Source organism: Emydura macquarii, unplaced genomic scaffold (genome assembly GCF_026122565.2).
Source record: "Emydura macquarii macquarii isolate MOO-44397 ecotype Brisbane River unplaced genomic scaffold, CSIRO-AGI_Emac_v2 contig_1043, whole genome shotgun sequence".
Taxonomy (NCBI): domain Eukaryota; kingdom Metazoa; phylum Chordata; order Testudines; family Chelidae; genus Emydura; species Emydura macquarii.
Window position 1 is genome coordinate 8,221,037 of NW_027131180.1, and position 23,105 is coordinate 8,244,141.

General features: G+C 36.5%; 1 protein-coding gene across 23 annotated transcripts in view; it reads right to left on the reverse strand.

Annotated features, from left to right (window-relative positions):
- Positions 1–23,105, reverse strand: part of DMD (dystrophin) — a 1,854,857-nt gene that overhangs the window by 1,003,539 nt on the left and 828,213 nt on the right. For all 23 annotated transcript variants that reach the window (XR_010919130.1, XR_010919131.1, XM_067545076.1 and 20 more), the window contains 2 exons: positions 20,826–20,987; positions 3,562–3,672 (listed from right to left, as the gene is read on the reverse strand). Coding sequence is in view for 21 of the 23 variants with exons in the window: in XM_067545076.1 (XP_067401177.1) it covers positions 3,562–3,672; positions 20,826–20,987 (273 nt within the window). In the remaining 2 variants the exon portion in view is untranslated. The remainder of the gene's footprint in view (positions 1–3,561; positions 3,673–20,825; positions 20,988–23,105) is intronic.

Below are 23,105 nucleotides of genomic sequence, written 5' to 3' on the forward strand. Positions count from 1 at the left end.
AAAGAAGGGAATGGCAGCCTGTGTAAGGGTCTATACTTCCAGTGCACAAAGCAGATCATGAAAGCTCAGTGTTCCCTAGCATGAAGGAGACTGGGAGTGGCACCAGTAGCCATTCTCCCTGCACAGGGGGATCATACCACACATAAAGCTCCAGAAATGCAGCTCACTCCAGTGATATAAGCTTAATAGGGATTGGGAGGGACTCCTTCCTCTAGTCACTTTAGAGAAGCTCTGCATGAAGCTTGTTCACTGTACATAGGCTTGGCACAGGCTCTGGGATTTGATTCAATGAAATTAAAGTAGATTAAAGAAACAAACAAAACCTAGAGGTAAACAGAGGTAAATCTGAAGCAGCTATTCCTGTGACATACATAATGTTTCCATTTTCCACATTTTCACATGCTATTTGTCTTGTGAATTTTTATTGTGCCTGCTTACATATCTCCATAACAAGTTTGTGTTTGTTTCTTTTTAATAAATAAAAGCATTAATGGAATCATTCTGGGGGCCAACATCTCTGTTTGAATTCATTGGTTTCTCCTGAGACCGCCAAAAATGATAATAGTCTCTTTCTTTTCTCTCTGTGTGTGTGAGAGAGAGAAAGAGAGCGAGAGAGAGAGAGAGATGGGGAGTAAATGTCCACTGGGAAATAATCTGAGTCTACCAGTTCACTGCACTAATAGTAATGATGCTCGATCATTAGGGACCTGGGCTTTCTTAGAACCACTGACCAAGAGGTGGTCTACACCAATATACATGAATTTCATAAAAGCTAATCAACTCTCCATTGAATAGAATTTAAGTTTCCTCTTTGTTTTTGTTCTCAACCAATGAAGTGCTCATTACTCCAGCACATTTTGCCATTTTGGGGGATGCCATTTTCCCATGTATTACCCTTATTTTTGTCTAAGAGGAAAACACTGGGGTAGCTAAATATACTAAAATGTACTTGGCTGTCACAAATACAAGTAACCTTAACAGTAAAGCATTTTAACTTTTATACAGAGTGCGACTGTGGAGTTTCAGGCAAGGAAGAGGACACAATCCACTTGTGTCAGTAATTCAGTATAATGTTTATACTTTTAGATTCTGTGGTTATTATATTTAAATAATACTGACTGAAGTATTACTAAGAATACTTAATGGTTCATTAATTACAATGACAGAATAAGATTATTATTTTAGCTAAACCTCCTTTCTCTCTCTCAGAACATAGCTGCCAAGATACATTAATACAAAAAGAGATAAGTTTGCCAAGGGAATAGAAGTTTCCCACTTTAAGCACAATTACATCTTATTTGCAGTTATCGTTTATTTTCCATCTTGATATTTGAATAAATATCATCATCGTATTGAGTAGGTAATGCAAATAAGGAATTTTCCGTTGAGCAAAATGTGTGCACAGTATTTATCTATAAACGTCTCTGCTCTTTGCAAAAAATAAGTAAAGACAGATGTTTTACTGTCTGATTCACTGTGTTAAGTCCAGTTTTAAGCCAGTATAACTCATCTGATATCAATGGAGCTGCACTGTGTGAAAACTGGAGTAAAAAAGTAATAAGTCAGGCAATGTGTTAGTTAAAATGTGTGTTTAGTTTCCGTAAAACTGTGTGATAGTTATTCATTTTATTTATACATAAAAAGTCTTTACAATTATGTAAATTAACCAATTTTTGTTCAACTCCAAGTATCTGGATGTTACCTAAACGAGTCAGTTCAGCTTGACAAAACTCATAGTAATGTGCGTGATCATTTAGAGGCTCATTGAGGAACTGTATCAGGATAAAAGAAGGTTAAGGAATAAAATCTATCACATGTAGGAAAAAAAATGTTTGTTTTATGGCAGATGTATCAAATAGCTCCAAAAACATTAAGGCCTAAAAATCTCAGTAATGACTTCATCTCTCCAGCTGTTCATTTTCTCTTTTGAATAAATCCTGTTTAGGGAGGATATTCTTCTCCCAATGCTCACATGGCTCCATAAAGGTTAACTTTTGCCCAACTTGCCCAGTATGCCCAGTAGTGTACACAAGCTGTGCTATTGAACATATAAAAGGATCTAGGTACAGATCCTTTCAAAACCAACATTTCACTGATGGAATGCTGGCACTATCAGAGTTGCTATGGAGACCAGCAGAGAAAGTGTTAACAGGAGATATATAAATAGTTACAGATATTCATCAAGGAATGAATCGATCCTATAGAGAAGAAAATATATTAAATGCCATAAAACATGTTTTTCCAAATGAATAAATGAATGAATGAATAAATTAATACATTTTAAGATTTTATTAATAGATTTTCTATGTCCCTTGGTACCAAACTTTACACACAAACATTAATCAATTCATCCTCACAACAGGTCTGTGAGCTAGGAAAGTATTATTCCTATTTTAGAGATTGGGAAACTGAGGCACAAATATTAAGGAAGACTTTGGCCAAGCTGAGGGAAAAAACAGATAACTTTGCTCACTGTCCTGTGCCTTAATCACAAGATCAAACTCTTACTCTTTGCTGTTAAATCATGGTGTTTTGCCTGCCCCACACTGATCAATGATGTATTTTAACATAATTATCAATGTATTTATTTCACAGCACCATGGAATTTTAGTATTCATGTTGAATATTGAACAGACTGAACAGAATTATGGAGCCAGGAATGTTTCAAAAACTATTTAGGTGGGCACAAAACAGAAAATGGAATGTTCTTGCTCCTAAATGTAATTAAGATTGCCCCCATCTCAGATGGGTCTCCAGTTGTCTACTAAGCAAAGGTATGTCCTCACTGCCACAGCAGCAGGGATCGATGCAGTGGCATCAATTGAGCGGGTCTAGGTCGAAGACCACTCTCCGATCCAATCATGTCCATTAATCCACCTTCTCAAAAGGAGTAAGGCTCCGTCGACGAGAGGGCATTTCCCATCGATGCAGTGCAGTGAAGACTCCGTGCTTTGTAAATGTAAATAAGTCGACGGGATATACACAAGCTACATTAAGTCGGCTGCTGCCACCAGTGTAGACTAAGATTCGGTTTGAATAACATGTTAGTTAACACTTTAAATCAGCAATCAACTGCTCAGGCTGGACTTTGGTACTCCATTCACATGCTTACATCTGGCATTTGCCTAAAATATGGGAACTGTATGGATATATGTCATGCAAGTAGTTTTCCAAAAATATTTACAGTACACAGGATACTTATTAAAATCATGCTTTTATCCCTAAAATGCAGTCCTGTAGACTTGCCAACTGATCTATTTTTAATATAAATATCTTAATACAGTATACCTCAAAAAATGATATACCCAATGCATCTTGCATAGTGTTGACCATTTTGCCGTACATTTAGGCAGGAAGAAGTCAAAAACAGTACTAATAAAATTTAGCAGGATATTTGGTATCTGATTCTGTGATTTGTTAATCAGACTACTGCTACATCATAGCTCAAAGTTTAAAGAAACAGGAATACATATTTATTTATGTATTAATTATCAGGACTATTTCAACACATAACACTATGTTTTTGTATAGCAAGGACAGGAGGAAATGGAGGTTACATACCTGTGCCACATCAATTTGGGAGAAAACTCTTTTGGCAGCATCCTTACCCCGGTTTTGTTTTTTCATTTCTTCCAAACTAATATCATGGCTTGTCAAATCAGACTGTATTTTCTGTTGAAAAACAAATTTAGTAATCAGATGTGTTTGAAAAATAACTGTATCCTATTACAATCATTTGGAGTACCTAATTCTTGAAATATGTTAAAGAGACATTAAACTATATTAAAACTGTGGAAGAAATAATTTAAAGGAGAATATTCACTTCCTTATCATTCATTTTATTTTACTTTTCTTGTGTGCAAACTCAATAATACCTTCTCTTCCTGCTTGAATGTAAAGCTAAATTCTGAGTTTGTGACAATGACGACAATCCGTTGCTAAGGACATTACAATTACATTGCAGATACAGAATATAGATTTCCTTCTGAAGAGAAGCAGACGGATCACAATTGTTTGCCTTTAAAAAAAAAATCTAAAGTAACTATGGAAAAGAAACATACATAAACAGGTAAAGGAATTTACTTGGGTATTTTTATTTCCTGTTTGATCTGTTATGTTAATAGCTTTTTTGGAGATTTCTGATGTAAATTATAAGTATTTCAGTCAACGTATTTAATGTGTACAATAAATTACATCATTTCACACTGTTATATATTCCAGCAAATGTTATTTAACTTGTGCCTTAGGACTCACTGACCAAAACCTGCATTCACTGTCTGCTAGAAAGGGCAAATATACAACACTAGGCTGATGACAAAAGACACTCATGCATTCATCTCAGCCATTTTTTAGTGAATATTTCTGTCTGTCATTTTCAGCAAGAACCAGCAGGTGATTAAATTACTATAATGCAAATTTCAGCCCTTGTCATCTCATCATAAATCAGTCTGATGAGAAGATACCAATTGGTTTAAGCAACACTGACCGATGCAATAACATGCAAAACAATTCATATAACGTATATTGATATAACCCAATTTAGACCATTTCAAAACAATTTATGAGGAAATTGTTAGAAAACGAATATCTGCTAGTAGCGGAATTGCTTAATAATTACCGCTGAGAATAGTAACTCTGAAATAACTATTAGCTTTTTCTCATCAGGAAGAGTATTTGAAACCATGATTGCTAAATAGAAAAAAAAAAATCTGACTGTTGCTTTCATCTATTCCCTGTATTAGTTACATAAACATCTCTTAAAACCGCTATAGACTAGTTGTAAGTAGATGCATTTCTAAGGAACACTCTCTCTTAAAATGAAAAACTATATTTCAAGAAAAGAAATAATAACTTAAACATTATATTACCACACTGATTCGGAACATGCTTTTTCATTTAGTTCATTGTGAAAAAATCTGATAGTTGCAAAATAAGATGTTTTTTAAATCACATCTTCGTTTGTATATTACTTACAAAGCTGTATATGCTGTATGCTGCATGCTGTGTGATGATCAACATGTGCAAATAGACTTATTTATAAATATGTGTCCAGTACACAATAAAACAATATGAGAGCTAAGAATCAGAGTAATTGGGTACCTGCATGCCCTACAGTACCCTGCATGCATTGAAATACATTTTTAAAGAAACAGGCTTACAGAAATTTGTAAAACCCCATTAGTACTGACAATCCCCTTTATGTTTTTGAGGCTCAGCTACACAATATTATTTACAGAACTGGTCAGAAATTTTCCAATGGAAAATTCTGTCAGGAAAATGATGTTTAAAGTAAAGTGTTTAGCAGAAATTTGTTGATTTAAACAAAATTTCCTTTTGCAAAAAAAAAATCAGAATGGAGAGTCAAACATTCCATTTTGACCTTTTCAGAATGGAATGCTTGGATTTTCCATTTTATAATGGCTTTTTGTTTCAATATTTAAAATATTTGATATTATATAAGATTTAAAAATGTCCAAATCCAAATGAAACCTTTCCATTTTATAAAATATTTTGATTAATTCCACCCTCCTTAACTCTGGAATTTTGTTTTTGTTCCATAACAGTATGGAAACAAATTCAAAATGCACAGTTTCCAATTAAATGGAAAATCTGGTTACTGCTCAGCTCTAATTATTTAATTCTGAGCTCAGTAAACGTGCACAAAAATTGATATGCAAAAAATTACTAAGGACTGTGACTCTGTGGTTTGTTCTGATACAGCACAGGGAGGCAAAGGAGCGGGATAACAGAGGCCAAGAACTACATGTGGCCTTTCCACCAGGCCTTAGCATCCCCAACCACTTATGGGGCAAGCCTGGAGAGAAGCAGTGCTGACTGAGACAGATCTGGGAGAGGTCATTTGGCCAGAACTCCCGTTCTACCACTCCCTACAACCACCCCTACAGCAGGATCAGAGGAGAGGAACAACGCTGCTCAGAAGCATATGGGGCTGGAAGAGGCCAGGCTATCAGGCCCCCCGCCTGCACCAGCAGCCTAGATACACTTTCCTCCCCCATCACCAGTTGTGCACAGGTGAGGAGTTGCCCTGACTGGGAATACAAGGTGCAGGGAGCAGGAAGCAGCAACCTAAGGATTCCTCCAGGCAGCAACCTATGGATATCTCTATTTGAGAAAATCTTTTGAATGACTACTGCTTGTTTGTTTTTCTTTTACATAATGAGATTGATCTCAGGGGAGAAAGAAAAAATAAGGGAGAGGAAGGACTTTTGATCTTCCTCAGTGCTGTGTGGTGGATGTGCCTGGAAGAGAAGCAATTGCAATGATTGTTTTCAACTGCCCATTAAATATGTGTCTGTGGAATTTAATGAAACCCCATGAAAGTGGCTATTTTGCTTCATGGAACTTTTTTGAGACAAAAAACAGTGCAAAATATTTGCCAAGTACAGATAATGTGCTCAGCTTTGTAGAGAACATAAAGAAATACATAATTCCCACCTGCATGGGCTTACAATTTGTGGGACAATTTAACACACCTTACTTTCCTTCGCCATGCCCACCCCCATTATGGCCTCAAAGTGCCTAACAGTAAGCATGAGAATAGTTACATTGACTTACATGACGCAAACAACGTTTGTCCATAGAAAAAGAAAAAAAAAAATCACTCATTCATCCTTTAGGAATATTACTTTGGAAAATTTCAAGTATCATAAAATATCTTTGGTCTAGCTTGTAATTGGCCCCAAATTATATCCTCAATGCTGTGTGGTAGATGTGCTGCTGCTATGAAATAATTTAGGAAGATTGATCAATGGTTTTGCGTTTGTTTGTGACAAAGGGATTTCTAGGATCTCTGATCGTCACCACATCTGCCAGCAGCAGCACCACTTTCATGGCTACTACGATCACCACATGATGACAGGCATTCACTCAGGCATTGGGCACTGTTGGGCCTTCTTTTTATCTTATCTTGAAAGAACCATCATATGATGAAAGGGAACTAATGACACCATCACCTTAGCCATGTAGGAGAAATCTACTCTTACAAGACTTTGTTGTGAAAATTTGAGCAAACTTAAATTAAAGCGGTTTGCTGTACCTGTGGGTTTTTCAGCAACTAAACTTCAACCCAGAAACCGTAGCTGCATTTTCCTATCTTTTCTATTTCTTCACACTCAGACACATACACCCAACACCATACCCCCTTTTGTGAGAGTTTGGGCCAAAATTTCTGTTGATATAGGTGGTTGCAGCTCCATTAACTTCAATGAAGTTTTGCTCATTTACACTAGACTTTGGGCTTTTGTCCTTTTTTTAGAACAAAAATCTAAGGACCTGTAATCTTCCACACAAAACCATCTCTCAGCATGGACATCTGATATCCTTCTGACAGACTGCCACACAAGAACAATTCTACACACACACAGAAGGAGCAAACAAGGGAGATATTTAGTAAACCTTCATTTAACTAATTATACATATTTTAATTCCTCCACCCAGAACTTTTCCTTTAAGTGGATTTTCCCCCTTTTAAGTTTTTAATAAATGTTTAAAAACACCTTAATAATCTAAACCAATCCTCATGACAGGATTCTGCAAAAAAATTAGAATGGATTAGATATATGAAACAGGATGTATGTAATCTATGCGTTCTCATGTTTCTGACACGCTGAGCTGGGGAACATGTGCCAAAAAGCCAGCATCAACTGGGGACATCTCTGGTTGCCCTTGTAGGACAACTCTCCATTTAATGTCACAATGAGGAACAGAGCTATGGGTCAGGAGAAGGGGACTGTAGGGATGGAAGTGGTCAAGTGAAAAACTGGGAGAAGATGAAGAAGACAAGTTCACACTGAATGGGGTTACAACAGCAGAGTGTTAAGCAAATGGTTATGCTGATGCACTCAGCAATGGCAACAGACACACAAATCAATTGACTGTGGTACAAATGGGTCAAATGAATCTCTATTCAAAGTGACCAAGAACTATATATGTATTAAGAGTATAATGAAGTAGGAATGAATATCGTAAGGCTGTGTCCATTCATCTATTTACCACTGAGGAATTAATTCCAGAAGCCAAAACGCATCTTGATTGCTCAGAAGCCAAAGCAATACTCACCCAAACACATTGTGGGTGTCGGTGACATGTAAATATGATATATTGTATTCAGCATTACAAACGTTTCTTTGTTTCTTCATGAGCGCCTCATTAATTAACTCTAGCTTTGTTTTCTTAACTACTTAGTTCAACCTCATAGTCACTCTAGAAAACATATTACTGTACAAGCTTATCTCAGTAGGTCAGGCCTAACATGGTAGAGATAAGTGATGTGTTTCAATAAAAAGGTATTATGGGACATTCCATGGAGAATGCTTTATCTTCCTTTTTAAAATTGTTCTGCTGGAGAAATATGAAGCATCCTTGAAATTAAGAAGAGAATTAAAGGGAACAAGCACATTAGAGAAAAGATCAGAAAGAATAGTAGAAAAGATTGTAAGAAGAAAAGATCCACTCTAATTGGCACCTCTCTTTGCAGTCTCAGCAAAAAGAGGTCAAAGATTAAATTGATCTTGACCAGGATCTAGACCACTATTGTGTCAACCTATATCCCATTCACTCCAACAGTGTTGCCAGCCATGACGCCTCTTGCATTCATTTCTGCCACAGTCAACTCAATGCTTTTTTCCCATTCCCTATTCCGGTTCATCAATCCATGTAGTACTCTGTAATCAAATTCCTCCTAAGGACTCACTTCTTCTGAATGTCCGTATGATTTTTTTAAATCTCATTATTTATTTATTTGTTTGTTTTAAAAAAATCTTATTTAAGATTCCCTTATTCCCTTTTCTCTACTTCCCAGTGCTCCCTTCTATGTTGTCTTATTTAGACTGCATCTTGTATCTTACATAGTGCAGTGTACTGTTGGATTTTAACAAATAATGATGACACCGGGAGTGAGGGAGCTTCAACTGCCTGTGATGTTATCTCTTCTATAGATAACAACTTTTCAGTTACCAGATTGATGAAAAAAATTAATTAAGCAAAAGACATTTATCAGATTAAAGGAACTTATTTAATATGAGGACTACATGTATGGCAAGAGGGCTGCAGTTTGGATCTTCAATCCAGAATCACTAAAATATCACTTTTAAAAAGAGTAAAAAAATGAATGAAGACAGCTTTGCAACATTGACATTACGGTAGAGAATCAGTGCAATAAAAAACTTTAAATCTGCTCCTTGAATCAGAGAAAGGAAATCCAAGAGAATTTAAATAATCATTTTTTCATGCATAAAGTCCAGCAAAGCCATTGGTAATTACAATGCTTCTACAACACTTTGCAAACAGAGGAGAGACCTGAGAGACAAATTCTTAAACATTATTAGTAACAGAACCAGGAACTTACTGATCTGATTAAATGTAACTACACAAGATGAGAAGCAAATGTAACTGGAGTCTCCGACTATAGTGTTTATTGAATAGAGGAAAACTGTTTAGTCAGCAAAGACTAATGTCTCAGCAAAATAACAGCAATGGAGGCTAATCTGGAGAAAAATAAGCCAAAACTCAAGCAATTAATAGAAAGCAGATGTTTTGTCAAAAAAATAGTTCCACAAAGCACTTGATAGTGGACAATCAATGGATGTGAACTTGCACTGTGAAATAATGGTTTTAAAGACAATGTGATTGTAGGCTGAACACCACTGGTGAGACTGTGACAACAATAAAGCAAACAGTTCTGGTCACCTCGATGGCAGAAAGCTAGAAGTTCTAAAAACAGCAACAAAAATGATTAAATGGCTGGGAAAATTGTTTTATGAGGGTTGGAGAGGGAACAGTTATTAGTGCCTCTGCAGTTCTCAAGTGCAAGGGATCCTTCGGCTGCTCCGGAATTGGGGGAGGACCACTTTTGCCACTGTTCCTACCACGCTGATAAGGGTAAGGCACTCCTTGCCACTGCTATTCCAGGTAGGGGGCAGAGCAGCGGGGGCCTGCTTTACCAAGTATTCCCTTAATTTGGAATTTTACTTCACTGATGTATAGAAATCTAAGATGCTGGCACAGATTACATTATATTCAGAGACTAGGTTGTCAAGGTCAAAACTAATAAACATGAAAGGCAGGATAAATCCATAAGGAGAAAGATTCAAATAAGTGAGATGTGTACTAGTATGCTCTGCTTTGAGACAGTGCAGTTGTATGCCCTGACACCATCTGAATTTAGAATAAGCAACTAATAATTTAACAGTTACTTTTCAAAATACACATACTGTAATTCACAGGTGTGAATGATTTCCTGGCCTGAGCACCATCTTCCACAACAAATACAATAAACTTAATGAATCACAGTTCATTAAACACTGGGAACAGCAGATGGATTCAGTTAAATTAAAACGGTTGGAATGAATTTTTTTTTTGTTTGATTTTTGCTTAAAACCCACCATAGAACAGCAACTCTGGGTTTTGAAATATTGCATTTACAAATTAAAAGCCTGATTCTGAAAATCTATAATCATATAAAAGAAAGGAATTATCATGCTAGAGTTTCAGGATTTTTTTTAAAAAAGCATAAACATAATCAGGCAATAGAAATAATTACAATGCAGGAGAACAAACTATAACACCCAGTAATTGCCAATAACTGAAAACTAGGCAACCAGGGCAGAGACTTCTCCAGCAGCCTTAGTGGTGGTTCTGAAGAGACGCCAATATGGCTTGATTTCCCACTCTTCTCTGTTGGCAGTTCCAAGAGAGAGAGTCCAGTTGTGGCCTGCTGCATAGCCGTGCAATTTCTGAATGGATTCCATCAGGCCCTGCCAGAGAAAACAAGTTATGCAACTCTATGGGCTCTGACACTGATGTTAGACTAATATGGTAAGATGTTAATGTGACATGACACAGGAGTAATCATGCACTTTTGTTTGTTCCTTGGTTTTATATAAACTAATTAAATATAAATGCTAATGTGTTAGATTAATTGCAAATGCAGTGAACTTTTTACATAATTTGAGCTCCCTTTCAAAATTATCAGTGAAAACACAGAGTTGTAGCTTTTGTGGGGATTATTATTATTTTTAAAAATCTGGTGTACTCCACAAATAAACATAACATGCACAAGTTCTCATGTTTCAGAAGAAGGTGTTTCTGCCTGCTAGTGCAATATTTACTTTTTTAACCAATTATGTGCAGTATGTGCATCTACTTGAATTGCAGCGTACAGCTAGCCAAAATTTCCTGGTGTTTTGGGTTTTCTGATGTTAATGGCTTGTAACTACCACTCAGTATGCGTAAGGCATTTGGCCTTCAAGGATGACGCTCACTTTATCTTCTGGTTTACTTATTTCAAAGTAACAATTTAGATATAGAGCCACTGAAATATTTAGCATTCAGTGTAATAATACTGATCATTTAGAGTTCCATTGCTATTTATCTAGATGCCCTATGTAGAAATGTGCTAAGTAAAAACGGAGCACTGTAAGTACTTAGGGTACTTCTCAGATATAATATCCATGAAATTGCCTTTTGAAATTGAATGGATGGCAGGAAGGAAATCAGAAAAAAGGAGATGCAAAATGAGAGGTTCACAGAGAGTGTGACTGATTGGTAGTAAAACAATACTGTATACTGTGTGATATACAAATGAACACGCTAATTATAGTACTTTATCATTCTGCTATAATATATATTAGTATGTTAGTACAGAGCTGGACATAATTTATTTGAGAAATTTAGTAATTATGTGGCAAAATAGCTAACAATGTCTGTTCGCTACAGCAGAATGCAAATTAATTTGTAATTATTGTTGGACCTATTACAAGTTGATCCTCAGGAACATATGCAATAAACCTGATATTATTAAATGTGGAAACCCTTTCTCATACAGATGCCTAAATGTAGTTGCTTAAAACGTATTTAGGCACTTAAATAAGCACTTAAGAGCCTACAATGGTTATTAGGTGACTAAATACAGATCAAGAAACTTAATTTTAGGTCCCATTTAAAAAAAAATTGGCTCATGGAATTTACAATAAAAAAACTAAGTAGTTAACATATCAGGGTTTCATCTGACAGTGTGTTTCATTTGTTTTCCTAGTCATTAAAGGTTTACAAGGTTAGATCTACAACATATACATATGCTGATTTCAAGTTTTGCTGACTATGGAAATGCTCCATCCTTTCTTCCCACACAATCCAAATCTCTTCTAAAGTGGTGAGTTGTGGGATTCCTGGAATCACAATAAACGGGATTGCTCATTCTGTTTTCAGGACCATCCTTTCCTTCACCAAAGAATGGAGGAAATCTGGCATAAATCATTATTCTATTCCAGGTTCCTAGGGATACTTTCTATTCCCCTGTCTTCCAAAAGATGGGGCTGGAAATCTTTAGACAACAATGTCATTTGCTTTTTCCACTTTCAGGTCTTTGCTGTGTTAGCTAGGGAGAATCCAATAACTTGAGACTAAGATTCCTGTAAAAATTCTTCTGTGTATAACTGACAGCAATCATTTTGAGAATAAGTTCATAGAATCATAGAAGATTAGAGATGGAAGGGACCTCAGGAGGTCATCTAGTCCAACCCCTTGCTCAAAGCAGGACAAACCTCCACTAAATTATCCCACTTAAAAACCTGTAAAAACCTTTAAAAACCTTTGTTAGGACACCATGATCAGCAAATCCTGTTTCATTGCTCCCAAGAGTGTGACTGCCATGCATGGCAATTGGGCTAGACAGAGTCTCAGATTGCCTCTGCTGCTGGGAAGAGAGCATTTGCCAAACACCTAATTTAAGACTTCTCAACCACTAAGCATAGGGGTATTTATTACTAGAAGGAAAGAGTTTCTGTGGTTCTAGAATGGAGGAAACTTTTCTGAGCCAATGTGAATTCAGCAGGCAGCAGTTTTGCTAACATCTGTACAACTTATTTTACTTTACTATTTAAAAAAAATCCCTTTTGGTGCACAATACGTATGTGTAGGCAGGTTATTTAAAAACAGTTATTTGAACAGGTCTTGAATGGTTATTCCTTTAGTTATCAGATGAGAGTCTAATGTATAACCATTAGGCCACCACACAGCAGCTTTGAGCCAACGGGAACATCCAACACTACTATTTTATTTGCAAACATCCTATACTCTAAGTGTAAACTACAAGACCAGGATCAAAAGTGTCATTGCAAAGGGTATGAAAATAGCTTGGATACCATATTTCATTCATGCTACGTGCACTTGTGCATATGTGACAGATATGGCAATTTCCTTCAATATCCTTTAAAAAAATCTTAATGGAAAGTTTATGTATTATGGTGGGACAGGATTATATGTAACCTTTCTAGGGGAGAGATCAGATATGAGGCCTGGGTGTTCAAAGGACTATCTTGAAATTGTTCCTGACAAGAATGAACTTTTTGTGACAATAAGTGTGTAGAGGATTTCTTGGTGAAGAGCTAGGGAGAGGTTAATGCAAATTCCTCATCTCTGGTAATGTAATAGCCCAGCCTCTTGAAGCTACACCTTGAGGATGGGGGGATTATGTGCAGATTACCTGCTCCCAGAGGTTGGAAATCAAAGACCCAAGCTACATAAAAAAACACGCTGATCTGTCCAGTCAGGATTCTGGTTCTGTGACCAGGGTTATAATCAGGGCAAGGTGAGAGGGGCACATGCCTAGGATGCAAAGCCGAGGGGGTCAGAAAAATGATGAAAAAAATAGTAGGGGGCAATACAATGTTATGCTGGAAAAACTGAAAAGACACTTCATTTTGACCTCATCTATTTTTTTCATTTCAAATATATTGACTAGAATTAGGTTATATTCCTTTCTATTATAATTTATAATATAATATAAAAGTCTAAAGATTTTAACCATTAAATTATAACATGACAATGTAACAATCAACATGTTTTGACTATTATATTATTTTAAAATCAGCATTTAATAATTATTTTAAATATATATTATAATATGAAATAAAATAATTATCATTTGTATTCTAACTTGTTAGAGATAATTGGTATTCTACATAGTAGTTGGTAATTAGTATTCATATTGGTTTGTTAATTAGAGCTTTTTTGCTCACTGTTAATTGATATTTCAACTAGTCATTTATAACTGGCATTCTAATTGGTAACTTAAAAATGACAATGTAATGTAGGGGAGCAGGCGAGCAGCAAGCTGGCCAGGTAGCCAGCCAGGGATATGGATAGCAGAGAAGGTAGGTGGGCAGCCTAAAGTTTTGACAGAATTGACACACTCCTCACAGAATATTTTGATTCTCTCAGATCAGCATTTTTGATGAAAATCTGGTATCACAATTTTTTTTTTTACCAGCTCTAATAAAAACTGATAGCAAACAAAAATGGATAGCAGGCCTCTTTCACTGTTTAAATGGATTCCCCCTGCCTCTCCTCCCGCAGTATATGATGGGATTGGTCAAAGTTACTTACAGAGCTTTTAATAGTAACTGGCATGTTGAGTTCTAAGCCCTGTTTAATCACACTCTCTGTACTTCCTAGTATCTCTGCACTGGACTGCAGTATTACACAGTAGACAAGGCGGCTAATTTCAAACTTGCAGGCACAGCTATAAATCCAAGTGAGAGCAAGACTTCAGCATAAGGTACTCGTCAAGGACTACTCAGACACGAATGAATGAAGGTAGGATCTGCCTGCCTTGGCCTGGCTGCTTCTATACTAAACTCTATATTAAACTTTTTTCTCCATAGAATGATCTAACAACAGAGCATATTCAATGCTTATAATTTATATAAAAGTGTAAATTTATGTAAATTACAACTTTAAAAAATTGGAAATGCAACACTATCCTTCTGCTTTTTTGTGGGACAGTCCAGCAATGACAAGAACTCCAACAGGAACCAAGAACCATCACTAATTCACTACCTTTCTCTTCAAGTACAAGGTACACTTCTTCCACTGTGCCTTCTCTAACACAAACACATAGCAACAGGTGTATTAAAAAAATTCCCCAGAATAAAACCCTACCGAAACAAAACACTACCTGTACACAGAACTGTCCCTCTGTGAAAATGAGGGGAAGAACACACCACTTGTAACTGATGTCAGTCATATCGCTTTATGCACTACTGAAAGGTGCTCAGATAATATGATGATGAGGACAATACAAGAACCTATATAGAACAGAACAGAATTCTGAGTGGAAATTCAAAAGTGCTCAAATAAAGTCTGGGCTTGGATTTCAGAATGATGCTTAGATCAGCTGCTCCCTATTGAATACTAATGTTCCATCCAGAACTCAGTGAAATAAGTTTCCATGTTTAGAACATGAAAAAAGGTACTAATGTCTTTAACATTATTAATTGTGTACATCAACTTGTGTATCGTAACTTGTTGACTATGTAGTCAATGATGTGTGGCATGTTCCTCATTAAGTGAGATGTCATATAACTCAACAACTCTTTGCTATTATAATATCACATTAGCATTGCTCCAGTAAAGGCACAAGGATATTTTAACAACATATGAATAACCACTCTCAACTAAGATGTAATCAGATTTTGAATGTGCATCAACATAGAAGTATGATTATTTAAATATTACTCTTTCAGAATGTTAAGAGGCAGCAGTGGAAAAGCAGTATGTGATGCTTATTGCCTCTCTTACTGTTACTAGGTAATGTCATGTAGGTCATTCTTCCTTAGCACTGCATTTTAGATAAGTCCACAGGCAGAAAAACAGACACAAGTCTATTCCACAACATTTGCAATGTTCAGATGAGAGCAGGATGACGCTTCTTTCACATGCCATAAAAAGCCAAACAGAACCAAACAGAATATGTACTATGAAAAAAGCTAAGCATTTTAAGAAATATTTACCATGTTTTTATTAATAATAATTCTATACAATGCTGCATCTTTAATGACTTGGAAAATTGTTTTTAAAATTATTATAAACCAAAACTAAAGTTTTATCATTAAAAAAGGATGCAACTAATTAGTTAAAACACAAACTTCCGAGAACTAAGAGTACATGCATAAACTTAAGCAATAAAGTAAGTCTTAGAAGGATTGGGGCCTACATTTGTAATTGGACTTTAACAAGAAAAGTCCAAAATAATAGCGTAGACTGAGAAATAAAAAACTTGCTATAAGCTTTAGGGAACTGATTTATATAATAAGAATGCCAACTGAAAAAACAACACAAACTAGTCAGCAGCACATAAGTATTTTTTTGATTTCTCTCAGAGTAAGCAGGCTCTTTATTACAGAATGAGTATTTTAAGTAGCACACACATTTTATATTTGCAATAGATGTTTTTTTCTTTTTTTAATAGCAAATTTTAAAAATTCCTTGTACTTCAAGTAACAAACATACAATGAAAGAGCATTTGTAAAAATAGGGGGTAGAAAATTCCCATGATCATTTTAATACTTGCATAACACCTTTGTATAGTCATATAGATGAAAGCATAATTAGAGATGGCTTTTCTTCATTAATATATTTTTAAGAGCTGTCTGATTTTATTCTCTTTTCAACACACGGTTTTACTGCTATCCCTTTCAGGAATCTGAACCCATTAATTTCTTTGAATGGCTGTGGTTAGGCTACTTTGTCTGCATACAGTATATTCAGTGGGGGGTAGGGGCAAGGAGGTGGAAGGAGGCAGGCAGCAGTTCTATAACATTGAATTCTCAGTGCCACATGGTGGAGTAAGCAGCACATGGAATTGCTATTCAAATGGTGATCCAGAGCAGGTCTCAAATAGCATATATTTAACACTGAAAACTCCCCTTTTCTTTTTCCATCTCTCTGGATGTGTCAAAGTAATCACTTTCAGGACCAGCCTTAGGGTTGGGCCATGTGGACGACTGCCCAGGGTGCCGTGTTCAGAGAGGGGAGTGCCGCAAACTTGCAGAGGCGATGCCGGAGTGGGGGGGAGGGACAGAAGGGGGAACCAGATTTTTCCCCGCTGAGGAATGTTGGGAGGAGTGTGAGTGGTGACACACAGAGAACCTGGTGTTGCTGCTCACTTCCCCCAATGGATGAGAGAGAGCAGCAATGCCACGCGCTGTATGTCTCCAGATCAGTTTTCCCATGTGGGCACAGGACGGAAGTGCAAAGATTAGAGATGCAGGACAGGGTTGGGGGAGAGGGGTTATTCATTATTATTGTTATTATGTATTTTACAGATTAGATTCCTGAAATCATGCTCAATTTTATCAGTGACTATCATCTCTCAGCTTCTCTGCACTAGCACAAGATAGGTCCATCATCCTATCCATCTGCCTGGGTTCTCTCTTTCCCTTACTTTATTCTTGAGAGCATGTAGAAACTGATCAGCAGGAGCCAAAGATTTGATCCTGAAACCTTTATTTGGACTGGAAGAATGGAAGGAGTCCTTACCTAAATGCTTAACCCTATTGAACTCATGAAGATTGCGGGATCTGTCCCAAGTTCCCATTGAAGCTCATCAGTTCAGAGTTTTAGAGCATCACTGTATTTGTGTTGATTTGTCTGCAAACATTTTAATGTTTTGCTGCTGTCATGAAGAATAAAGAACCATTCTATGTTCTGCCATACACTCTTGGTATGCTGAAGTAAAATCACACATGGCAGACTCCTGTTGGCTATATAGAGCATGTGTTTTAACAGAGAAAGCAAGTTTTCTTGCCGAGTCTGAGACAGATGTTGCTGTTTGTTCTGTATTTTGTTTGACTGTTTATCGTGAATATGTTTTTTTTAAGCCTCAATCTCTTGAGACTCCAATTCCACAGCTATTGATAGTGGAAATTCCTGTAGTAGATGATGCAGTGTCCATCCTACATTACTGGAATGTGTGAAAGAGCGTACTCCGGTTTTAGATTACTTACCGCCTACTTTTTAAAAAAAATTATAAATACAAAAGCAAAACAGGTAAAATAAGTCTTTATCCTTGTTTGTTTAAAAATATTAACTCTGCAATAACAGACCAGAAAGAAGGAAAGCTGATCTATAAATGATACTTTCTTATGGCATTGTGTTAAACCAAGCCAGATAGAACAGATATAAGAGACAAGCTCTAGGAAACGGCATCTTTTACAATGTACAGAAAGATCTGTTATTTTATAGCATTTTGAAGTTGACATTTTTTTTTTTTTTTTTTTACCCAAATCACATGATGTGACATGGTGTGATAAATTTCTTGTAACTTAGCGGTTCTCTGGTTTTTTGCCTTCACAGCTGAACAGCCGGTGAACAGTGGCTGCTGGCCAAGCAGCCAGCTCTGAAGGCAGCACCACCACCAGTAGCACTGCAGAAGTAAGTGTAGCAATTCATCATACCACGCCATCCTGACTTCTGTGCTATTGCTGGCAGTGGCACTGCCTTCAGAGCCGGCAACTGACCGGCAGCCACTGCTTGTCAGTCCCCCACCCAGTGCTCAATTTGTGCCGGGTCCTGGCACCTCTTTCAATAAAAATTAAGCACTGAGGGGAGGAAGTGGGGCACTGGGAGAGTGGGGAGTCCACAAAGGCCAGGGGCAATAGTGGGGCACTGTGCCCATGGGGGCCAGTGGCACCAAAATACAAGTTAGCCCAGGGCCCCATTTTCTCTAAGGCCAGCCCTGATCACTTTAGTTCAATAAGTGCATTTCACTTCATTTCCTATCAGTTTCAGCCCTGGATTTGAACTCGGGAAGCCCACCATTAAAAAACCTTGACATCTTTCTGATTAAAAATCCTTTTATTATTCTTTGCTGAAGAGTTTATTTTATAATCTTTGGGTTTGATTAACCATTACTAGTGAATTATCCCCTTCCCTGAAGCAAACAAGGTCATTCACTCTAAGGGAAAGGCAGGTAGCAGGATGGCCACTAACTTAACATGGGAGTTCTATCATGAAGGAAAAGTTCTGCACTCTTTGGAGACAAGCCATTATCTTAACCCTGCCATTCACTGCTGGAATGAATCAGGCTAATTTATCCATTTAAAATTCATTGTACATTTTATTTTCCTAAATGTATTTAAAGGAACTTCAGACTCAGTTTCAGAGAACAGTAATATTTGAGTGCAATCTGTTCTGATAATAATTTCATTTCCTCAAAAGATTTTACTTGTATCTTAAAATTAAATTGTGAAGGGGAAAGATTCAACAGATTCTGGGTCGTTTTACCCATGAGTTTACCCCTGTATCCACAAATATTCCATCTTAAATTAGGTTGGTTGAATGTTTCCCTGATTCCATGGTTAAAATATTGAAATATTGTTTCTTAAATAAAATGTGGATCGCCATCAATAGCCCATCTGTGGATGTATCTAAATCCAGTTTCTAAAGGGTGCATGAAAGTCCATATTTAAAACAATTTTCTTCTGATCATGTTTTGAAACATGAAAAGGTCCAGGTTCAGCATTATCAAGCACCCTGTTACCTATCAAGTACTGAATGTTTCCTAAACTGCTAATCTTTGGAGCTCTAAATTTAGAAGATGAAAATCAAACCAATGCTCCCTTGTCAAGTGCTGGTTTAAACTCTGAGTTACCTAACACTCTATGTTGATCACAGTTTGGGGAGGAAGACTAATAAATTTAAAGGAATAGTGAGTATGCAATATAGTTTAGGACTGAAATTTGATACACAAGTAGTAAATCATCTAAGCCTGATTCTACTCTTACACTGGTATAAATCGAGAACAACTCAACTGGAATCAATAATTACAACAGTGTAAAATTAGGCTGAGGGCAAAATAAGGCCCTCTATCATCTGAACATTTGTTGTTGGCTATAAATTATACATACATTTTTGATGGACTTTTTAATGTGCTTTAAAAAATATTTTTAGTATAAAAGACACAGAGCCTGATTTCCAGGGGTGTGGTGGAACTGCAGCTCCCTTTGACTTCAGTGGGAGCTGTGGGATTTCAGTACTTCTGAAAACAGGCCCACAATGTCTTTTGTCCATTATTGACTGCATCCGAGACCAACTCTTCAAGCTTCTCCCTGCCAGACATCCGTACTTAGGAATCAATATTTCCAACTGAAAATGCACTTGGAAATAGCCTTACAAATTCTTACAATCCATACATACTTTTCCATATTATTTTCTCCTGATATTACCATACTTTTTATTTAATATCTAATTACCTGAAAAGCTATTGAATTTCCTATAGTAGAAATTGAATGGTTTGATATGAGAAGTAGTTGGCTTTATTTCAACTTACTTTTTTATATATTTTTTTTAAATAAAATGGGTCTAAAGATAGATGTTACAGTGAAAATAGTTGAAAAGTACAAACTGGTGTTAGATGTAGTAAATATGCTCTAGGTTCAAAGCCTGAACAAATAAGTTGTAGGAGAGGAAGGAAAGGGTGATTTTCTTTTAACTCTGTCTGAACTGAAGAACTAAAATGTAAGTGTATTTATGTAAATATAAGTAACAATTTATTGCAGTATCTGTGATTAGATAATTGAGTAACAATCCATATGACATCTAATTAGCTTTACAAATAAGCCAACTAAAAGTCGGAAGAAGCAGACGAGTAAATACAGGCATGAGAAAGACTGGATTTTAAAGAGCCACATTGTTTTTCATTGCCATTTTAAATTTACTGCATAATCTTCCATGACATTTAAGGTCCTTAAAACACCTGGCTAGGCACAGGTAAAAATATTGAAAGTATGATTTTATTGGTGAATAAATTTGACCTTCTTTAAGTAATGCTTCTATCTAAAATTCACTTGTCCTTTCCATGTTATAAAAAAACTACGGCAAGTCTGTCTTCTTAATTTAGAGCACTGCAAAAATTCTAAACTTCTTATTAAAAGAGAAAGAGAGAGCTCACCATTCTTCAGTGATTCATAAATCCAGTGTGATCAACAAATCAATTCAAGACCATTAACCTGCATGTAACTTACCTGTGACTCCTGAGGCACTTGCGCTGCATCAACTCTCTCTGCAATGTAGGCTGTTAACTGTCTGTCAATGAAGGCAAGAGACTCTTGGATCAAACGAAGGGTTTTGTCAATTTCCTGGGCAGACTGGATACTCTGTTCAAGAACCTTTTGTCTTCTCACAGCCTAAAGACAGTAATAAATAAATACATACATACATAATTCATTGAAAATTGACAGTCACAATATTTTTCTCATAAACATATGCTGCAATATAAATTAGCTCTCCTGACTCCTTCACAACCACCTTTTTGTAAGATAAATTTCGTCTCTTTTTGCCACCCATTCAGCTCTTTTAAAAAGAATTTGCACAGAAAAAAATTCTAAGATTTGCAGGACCCCTAAAAAACAAAGCACAAACAAAACACATAGAGGATTTCTATAGTGAGGAGAAGACAGCAAAACTGTAAAATAAAACCATCCTCCCTGATGCAGTTTTCCACTCTGAGGCCTGATGGTCCCCCTGATCTCATTATATAGTTCAAGAGATTTTGTTTACTCAGAAGGGGTTACTGTCCTCACAATCCAATCCAAGATAATCCATTTCAGCAAGTGAGAAGAATAAAAGATCTCTCGAGAAGGAACTGTCACATGTGAAATATAAATAGTTTCCTGGAGCAGGGACTGAATGCTAACTCATAAAGGAGGATTGAATCCTTGCCTTCACTTTTAAGGCCTTTCGTGGTCTGTCCTCATCCTATATAATCTCTTATACTCTGTAAAATGCAGACCCCAGCTGGTTAATCATTGTCAAGTGTTTTGTAGGCATCAAAGTATAAGTGGATTAAAAGGACGGTAATGTATTAGCCCAGGGAACTCCTTCCAAACATAAGGAGCAGCATCGGAGAAAGTACAATGGTGCTTCTTAAATTTTGAGAAAAGCACCACTGTACTTTATCTCATGCGTTCCCTTATACCTGGGCTTTTACATTACCCTCCTTTCAATCTTTCCTGAAAACTCACTTATGCTATGATGCTTACACTGGACAATGATAAACCAGCTGAGCTGCTGACTGCTGCTGATTATACATTTTGCAATTGTATCACCATTACCTTGGGCTTTCCTCTGTCTGTCTGTTATATCCACTTGCTGTCTCTCATATTGAACTTAGTAAAGGGGACGGTCCTTGCCTTGAAGAGCTTACAAACTATGTGTTTCTATAATGCCTAGTAAAATGGAGCCCAGTTTTTTCAATACCACGCTACAAATAATATATGATAAACAACAATGATCCCAATCTTTGTTTGGGATGATTAGCTTTTCTGTGTGGAAGTCCAGCCGCATTGCTGACCACATTATATCAGTGGCCAATTTTCCTTGATAAAGTATGATTTAAAGGGAGAGAGAGAGTATTGGGGGGTGAACTATAGTGTTGTCTGGTCTGTAGTTGTTCATGGTATGTGGGTGTTCACACCAAGCACTAGATTTGTTTTCTGAACAATGGACAGTTTGCTTTTTATTCTGACTTCATAGCTACCTTCAGCTATGCTTTCTGTCAAAAATATTTGAAATATCTATCAGACAATCAGCTAGTGTTTTTGGTGTATCTGTGGTAATAACATATTCTAAGTGGAGTTCTGGTCCTTTCAGAGCCTTACTTTTAGTCAGTGAAAGAGTAATTATTCTGAACACTTTCACTGGCTGATGGAATTATTGAAAGGATAGGGTACTCAATCAGTATTTACTATTTTGGGTATTTATAAGATGCTTTGTACTACTTCTAAACAGCTTATTAGATAACTTCACATGGTTGCCAGTCCTAGGAATTTTCTGTGGAACAGAGCAGCTTTATAGATTGGATCCATGCTGTCAGTGTTAATGGAAGCACCTGACCTATTAAAGTAATATTACATTAGCAAATGAACCACTGAAGCAATGTTACTTCATAATGTACCACTAGACTTTTACTTTCATCTGCTTTGAGGTTCTAATTTTATCTCATGTAGTAAATGTGAATGTGCAAAAATCTTTTCTGCAAAGACGCATCAAATTCTTAGAAGCCTTATCTGTTTTTTATTATAACAAGAAGTTCAGTTTTGAAAAGTGTCAAACCTAATGTACATCTATCATTTACAGAGACAATGACTGAAATGAGGACTGTAAATTTCTAGCTAGAAAAGCAAGGTGGCAGTGGTGGTGGGTTTTGTTTTTGTTTTTCTTCTATGCACACGTGGGCAAGATTTCACTTCAGGTTTCAGATGCAAAAAGAACATCCATCATCCAAATTTATTTTGTACCCTACT